The 7,949-nt window shown below is 34.6% G+C and overlaps 1 protein-coding gene across 2 annotated transcripts; it reads left to right on the top strand.

Annotated features, from left to right (window-relative positions):
- The first annotated feature begins 952 nt into the window (after positions 1–952).
- LOC107832630 (protein APEM9) lies at positions 953–5,460 on the top strand. Of its 2 annotated transcripts, none has more exons than XM_016660490.2 (6): positions 953–1,109; positions 1,319–1,492; positions 2,275–2,352; positions 2,926–3,211; positions 3,629–3,984; positions 4,984–5,460. In XM_016660490.2, exons 1-6 carry the CDS (start codon positions 1,054–1,056, stop codon positions 5,111–5,113), a joined length of 1,080 nt encoding a protein of 359 aa, XP_016515976.2. In that variant the 5' UTR covers positions 953–1,053; the 3' UTR covers positions 5,114–5,460. The 2 variants fall into 2 exon arrangements, with proteins under 2 accessions (XP_016515976.2, XP_016515977.2); XM_016660491.2 differs by having other exon boundaries at positions 980–1,109; positions 1,299–1,492.
- The last annotated feature ends 2,489 nt before the right edge of the window (positions 5,461–7,949 follow it).

The raw sequence follows: 7,949 nt of genomic DNA, 5'->3' as shown, positions 1-7,949 counted from the left end.
AGTTTTAGCTTCAATGTGAAACAACTTCATGCTATATTAGCATGAAGTTTTAGCTTCAACGTGAAGTAACTTCATGCTACATTAACATGAAGTTGAAGTTTTAGCCCCAAGGTGAAACAACTTCATGCAAGTGTGATTCTTAAGATGAATCTGGACAAGTTTCTGATTTTTTGATAAAGTTGTTGAGAGAAGATGAGGAGATCGTTTTATATCTTTTGTAAGGGGTGTAATTGTTATATTATTACGGATTTTTTGTGAGATGACTACCAAATCAATAATTTTTAAAATTAGGATACATGTTAAAAGGTGACACAAATATAGGGTACGGCTGCAAATTCCCCTATTTTATTTTGGTGGGATTGAACCGTGGGTGTTGGAGAATATATATTGTGGGACTAGATATAATAGAAGTTTAGATTATTTTAAGTGACATGCTAATAGATGATTTTTAGAATATTCCTTTATTTCATATTATTATCAATATTATTTTTCTCTACCTTGCAGATTTGACGATTAGTTATTATAAAATACTTTTACATTCTTTGTATATTAATATTAATGTCAAAAAATGCAATTTTAAGGGCAAAAGGCCCATCAACTTTATATGGACATGTTGGTTTATCAATGTTTTACTTGGAGTCTTCTCACTTTTATAATTTGTAACAGTAATTTATCATATATAGATAGATTAACTTTTTAATAAAAATAAATAATAAGTTTTTAAATGTTGAGGAAAAAATTTAAATTTATTCAAATAAAAAACTTGAGTTTTGTTTTATTTGATTTGTAGTTAAAAATTGTACAAATTTTATGATTAAAGAGTAAATCAGTTATCTTTATATAACATCATCTTTCACAAATTAGATCTAGTTCAGCTTTTGCCTATCCTTTTTTTTTTAATTATTATTTTTAAAGTAATTACGTTTCTTCACCAAATAAAAACACCGTCTATTTGCTCTGATATGAAATAAAGAGGGCAGTTCGTTTCTCTCGTAGTGTGTGTCAAAAACAACTTGCAAACACACCGAATCTAAGCCAAGAGAAGAAAGTGCAATGGCCATGGACGCTGCAACTTCTCCGGCTTGGGAACAAATTGAACTTTCAGAAAGGTACCCTTTACTATTCTTTATCTCTCTCCTTTTGTTTTATTTTTGGCTTATTATCGAGCAAAATCTCTTCTTTTATTATATTATTACTAACAGATTTATCCTTAATTCACTAAGCAGCAATTTCGTCATTCGGGTTACTGTAAATTGTTTTTTCAATTGTCATGCTGAATTGGGTTTTACTTTTAAAAGAAAATTCTAAAAATTTGCAGATATATGATGTGTTGTATGTTCCAAGAAGCAGAATCTTTGTCCTCCTCAATTATAGAGCGATTGGTTGAGAGAAGTGGTAAAACTAGTGAATTTGTTGAAGACAATTGCGAATTAAGTGATATGCTGGAATCAGCTGGCATGGTTTTGGTGCAGTCCTCCAAAGAGTTGGGAAGGTACTTGTTTATGCCATTTTCATTCTTATATCAGCTGTTGTTGTTTTTTAATAAACGAGAGCCGGTGGCGCACGGTTTGAAACTCTGTTGATAAGGAGCCCGTCACTCTACCATTCTCCGCATAATTACGAAGCTTTTGTCACCACTTAAAATAACAGGCTTTTCTGCGGCAAGGTTCAAACCCATGACATTTGCCTAACCCACACATCACAAACTGTGTGTGCTCTTATCACTAGAGCAAATCCCTGCGAGCAGCTGCTTGTTGTTATTCTATTAGTGTAATATCGGATAATTAAGACTTGTTTAAGATTTTTAAGTATAACTTTGGCTTGAGTTTTAGGGTCAAAGACGACATGACTTAGTTGGGTTAGTTAGGATGTGAGCATGTGACGTCGTTGAGTTTGGGGCATTAAATGTTTAGAATTGGAAATTGCTTCATCATTAGCTGTTACAAACTCCGTCAACTAAATGAATTTATGGTTCTCCAGCTGAGTTGAATTCACAGAGTTTATATTGAAATTTGTTTTAGTAGATGGACGTTGAGTTCTATATTCTGCTATTGCTTGGATGAATGAGTACCTCTGAAATGCTTAATATAGGGTTGCTTTGATGTATGTGTACTTTTGAAAGGCCAAAGTATGTCGAATACTATCAGTCAGACCCATGAACTGCTTTCTCATCTTGAACTGTTTCTCGATGTGGTAATCCTGCTGCTTTGATTCATTAGAGAAATGTTTCGAATGTCCTTCAATTCCACTAACTATGGTTTTTGTGTTTGACAGGACAGTAGATATACTGAAGCAGCTGAAAGTGCTATTTGGTTCAGTCACAGCTATTCCTGCCCAAGTTTTCCTTACTGGGTACATCTTTTCTTAGATATGCGATTTCCGTAGTCATTGCACTTCTTCCTGTAGCATGGGTGGTCATCCTCGTGAGTTTGATATTTCTCAACTTTGTTGTCGAGTGAGATGATTTCTTTTCCTTTTAATAAGGTTGGGCAGTCAGGTGTGAATTTGATGCATTTCAACTTTGTGGTCGGATGAGATGATTTCTTATAAAAAAAGTTTGGCAATCAAGAGTTAGAATCCAAACTGTTCTCAATTTTATGCTGCTTATCATTCATGTTTTTCGTATTAGTTGCCATAATTGGATTTTGTATGAATGTCACAAAGTATAAGAATGCCTGTACTGTAAAAATGGAGATCGCACTCTTTGCTTTGACATGTTTCTTTTGGTTTTGAGATCCTGAACCTAAAATAATGTACTCCCCAATATCCCGTCTATCCAAAGTAAATGAAAAAGAATTCACGATCCCTCTCGTTCTGGGACCTGTTATTATTGCAAGGTTGCTCCTCATAACTTCCATTTTCCTCTTAACATGTTTAGAAAAGTTCCGCTCTTTGATATAGAAATGACTCAAAACTTCCTTCCAGGGTGTGTCTCCAGATACCAGATGTCCCTTCTTCTGAAGTTCAAGAAATTCTAGAGGAGTTCCTTAGGAAGTGGAGATATGTTGATGGGAAGTATTATACTCTAGAAAGTGTGGAAGCTGATGTACCTTGCTCGGAAGAATTTAGCAATCAGATTTCCCTAGGAGTTGATAAGTACCTGGAAATTGTTGAGCTCTATGTGATAACTTTTTTGGGGAGGATTCTGGAAAATCTAGATTTTGCTATCTCTTGGGTTGACAAAGCTGCCCTACCTGAGGAGAAGAGGCAGGCAAGTAATAAGTTTTCTTGCTTCATTCTAGTAAACAATGATCAAATATAAATTCTTTGTTTCTTTTGTGTCTACCGCCACTCCACTTTGAGCATCACTTGGAATCACTTTGTGATTCCCGTAATAAACTTTGTTGTCGTAAAAATCTGTTGTTGAGGTTCTTAGTACTATGAGTTGAAGTTTCTTGGGGGTTTATGGTTGAGTATATAGTCTAATAGGCCCTGATTTTGTGAGTTTAGTCTTTGTCGAAGGAGAAAGGACAAAATATATGCTTATAACAGTTGTTCAATGTACAGTCTGTCGGAGTAACCTTTGATGTGTTTTGCTTGGCTCTCTTTATGAGATTGATGGTTTAGCTGGTTTGTAACTTAGTAACTTATAGCTTGGTAACTTTTTAATTCTTACTCTGTATTCCAGGATCTTTTGAGGCGGTTGCACTCCATGAACACTTTGAAGCTTGGCAGTTCTTCACAGTCCTCTGCATTACCGGTCCAAGTAGATGAATATTCAACTGATTCCACTTCCCTGATTGAAGAAAAATCATGCAAAGGAACAGCAAAATTTTTGGAACGCCAAGACCAGTCTAAGGGAGAGATCACGAAACAAGCAATTATGGAGTTAACGAGACAGAGAACTCCATTTTGGTGGTTCCGTACTGTCACTTTGAAGTTTGGAAGCAGTCGCTTGGTCTTATCAAATGGAAGCATCTTTCTTGGTTTTTTGGCAGCACTTGTGTACTATGCGGTGCGGAGAAAACAAGCCTCTTTATGGAGGTAATATAATCTGTCTCCACTTTCTGCTAGATAAAGAAGCACTTGCTCATATTTACGATTTTCTTCATCTGATAGCACAGTATATCGTGTATAATCTACCAATCTCTCTCATGACTCATGGACATTTTATAGGATAAAGCGAATCTAATGCCCGGCTTGTGCATTGAAGGATCTTTTGCTCCTATCACTTGCATAATATTATAACTAATTCTAGTGGTCATATCAAATTCCCTTCATTATCTTGAAACAACTAAAATTGATTCTTAGTCTTCTAAAGCTCATTGTTGATGTTGGATTAAAGTCAAATTCACCTTACAGTAAGCACTGGTATACTTATTTGATTATTTAGTATTTATGTGAAACTGTACATAAAGACATATGCATAGAGGTTGTTTATCTATATAAACATGTACGAGTTAACATTTATGTAATGGAATCATCAGATTTAGAAGTTAGAAAACATTGTTCACGTGAGAGACGTCTCTTGGTTTATGGGGTTGGCTGTGTCATTCTAGTTCTTCATATTGCACGTGGTCATGGAGAACCTTTGCTTTTATGGTTTAAGTTCTTTTATTTACATCAGTTCTAAGAATCATCTGGTTTTGTCACCATATGCACATAAGTAGCAAGCAAAAACCGTGCAAGCATGATGCGATTACACCTCTCTAGCAGAGCTACTTATACCTGTGGGTCTATGAGAATCTGATACCATAGTAGAACTCACATCTACCTGCCTTTAAGTTTACTAAATCAATCAAAAACTCTCTAATAAAATTGTTGCGATTCCTGGAATGCCGTGTGAGATGTTCAATTGGGCATATTGCATTTGTATCGGTACTTTCTGCCATCCTTTCAGGCAAATTTAAGTTTGCGAATGCTAGGTTAGTACATGCTTGGACTTGGCTTATGTTAGACATAAATTGTTCGTCAACAACATGATATTCAGGCCTATTATTATTATTTATCTCACTGATTTTTTTTCTGTCTTGCTATTATTAGTGTTCTTAAAAGACAAGCTTCATCTACAAAGAAGGCTTTGGTCGACTTCTGGCAACTTGCATTCTCGTACCAAGTGAACCCTCTAGCTTCTGTTCAACCTCTCCCTCCTGCGACGCGTGGAAGTCGGTGATGCACAATTTTGTTCCTCATAGTTTCTCAAAACCAGAACTGTTACTTGTAGATAAATAAAAGATTACTGAAGTTATTGCTACTATCACCTTAAATTGGAGAGGAGCATCCAGAAATAATAGTAAAGTTTGGTTCAAGTTCGCGTTCTTTGCCAGGAGAGTACTGCATCATACAGTTACTCTATCTAGTCTTTTTTCTTTAGCGCTTTAGTTTATTCTCTTAGCAAAGGGAAGATCTCAAATTTCTCAAATTTATAAGGTGGTGTCATTCATTTTATTTGATTTATAACTATGGTACTCTGCTCCTTATTCGTTTCTCCTTTTATATAATGGAAATTAATTTGAAAGATTTTGCAAGCTAGATGGTTTGTTCGTATTTGCTCAAGCCTTGGTTGGTAAAGTTACACTGTACTCGTGGGAGGGAGACATGTATCCGATGGAATAGTCTAGGTTTGCCAAGCTGGCTCGGACGCCACTATTATCAAATAATAAATTGAAAGATTTGAATGTGTATATACTGCTTTGGGTATTGCTTAGGTCTGTGCTAACCCTCCTATGGTGTGGGACGCCAGTAATAAAGCCCGGTCAATTATCTTGGCTGCAGTTTAGTCTGGGATAAGTTTCAAGTCCAGATTTCAATTGATTCCTTAATAGAAGGAAACTTGAGCTTTATTCTAAAACTGAAACAAAAGCTTGAAGAAACAGAAAAGGACCACAAAATAATTTCAGTTTCTGAAGATTAGAATTATAACCTTATGTTAATTTATATGTACATCTGATTGTGGTAAGATCCAAAAAGTGTATTTTTAAATGCAAATATACTAATTTAAGTATTAAGCTTCTTATTTACAGTTTTAGTTACTTATTTTACCAACTAATAACACAATATTAAGATTTTAGAATTACTATTTTAAATACATAAGGGGTCGTTTGGTTGAGAAACAAGTTATTCCATGATTAATTATTTCGGGATTAGTTATCTCACCCTCCCATGGGGATAAAAACACTACAATCCCGGGATAACTAATTCCGGAATTAGTTATATCACGATTTTATCCCAACCAAACGTGAGATAAATTCATCTCAAATTTAATTTCGGAATTAGTTATCCTTTATCCCTCGTATCGAACGAGTCCTAAGACTAACTAAACTCTTCATGTTTTGGCCGAAACTTTACAACAAAGACGAGTTAATTAGAAATATGCTCCCAAACCCTAATGTTCCCTCGGACTGCTCGATTTCAAATTAGAATATTGAAACACCATTGTTCAATTAAGACTTTATACGGAGTAATATATTTTTTTAGATCATAGTTCATAGTAAATCTTAATTTCTTAAAATCTTGTTAAAGAGAAACATAACAAAGTTGACAAATCCATTGTTCGTTAAAAATACGAAAAATATGAAGAGTGAATAGGTTAAAACCCTCCTAAACTATTAGGGGCGGTTAATACCATTATTGGTATAACATTTAAACCAGTATTAGCTAATACCCGTAACTAAATATGGAATGATTATAATTCCAAATTTTATACCGAAATTAATATATTTATCCCGGCAACCAAATGACCCCTTATGTTTCATACCTAAACTATTGTATGTATATAAAATCTCTTTGAATTACCTTGAACTCATATTAAAATACCCTTGAAGGAATATGACATGCTATGTGAATACGCCGCTTTATCACTCGTAAATTATCACTGCTTTACAAGTTTCATACTTAAACTATTGGGTGTTCACAAAACTCCCTCTTAGAAACGGTTAGGTGGATTCAATTTTTATGATTTTTTTCATCTCCAAATTGCCTCTTAGAAAGTTATCGTTGCCACATATTCAACCATAGGTTTTTAAATCTAAAGAGAGTTATAGTTAAGGTTTAGTGGGGTTTTGGCCTATTCATTCAAATTTGAAGCAATAAATGTACTAGTAAAAGACAACATGTACGGATGAAATAGTTGATGTGTGATGTTTTATACTTCAATACCACACAAGAGGGGAGGGAATTTGTGTAGTGTCCAATTTTCGTGTGTATTAGATTATAGGACATGTTCTTCTATGTGTTCTTTAATCTACTGTTGCGGAATAAGTAATGCAGAAAGTAAAGAACGCAAGTATTTTTACGCGAAAAATATCCGGCTCAAAAGGTGAAACTCACATAAATTCACAGAAATTCATACTTGGTTCATGTAGTTTCAAGTTCGCACTCTTGAAACTCACAGAAATTGCTCACAAAATACCTTGATATTTTACTCTCAATTCTTGGTTAACTTTAGTGTGTATGCGTCACCTGTAAAAGAGAATATGACTGATATATATAGAGTTAGTAGGATTAGAATTAACTAGAAATCTGATGCTTTACTCTTCCTTGGATGAAGAGTTTTAGTTATCTTCAACTTCTAACTCTTTCCTTATCTTGAATAGAGTTCCCTTTAAGTAAGTAGTCATGCTCCTTATCAATTATGCAATCTTTTTGTTCAAGGAATACCAGAAATAATCACTTATACTTATCCCTTGCACGTGCATGCCTTTTGTTTGAATCTGACCATGACCTATGTACAATGTTCATGGACTTGGTTCATGCATGTATTCCTTTGTCAATCATCAAAACCAAAACCGTTCAGGTCAACAAATTCCCTTTTTGATGATGACAAACTTTGTACTTATCAGAAGCATAAAACTTGTTCCAACACAACCTTTTGCCTGAATCTGATCGTGACCTGTCTACACTGTTCATGGACCCGATTCATGTATGTATTCCTTTATCAATCATCAAAATAACACTCTGTTTGGATCATTGTTACCCATCGTCTTATAATGTATTATATTGTATCGTTT

Source organism: Nicotiana tabacum, chromosome 9 (assembly GCF_000715075.1).
Source record: "Nicotiana tabacum cultivar K326 chromosome 9, ASM71507v2, whole genome shotgun sequence".
In the NCBI taxonomy this organism is placed as follows: domain Eukaryota; kingdom Viridiplantae; phylum Streptophyta; class Magnoliopsida; order Solanales; family Solanaceae; genus Nicotiana; species Nicotiana tabacum.
The sequence above is the reverse complement of the archived record's forward strand: the minus strand, read 5'-3'. Positions and strand labels throughout refer to the sequence as shown.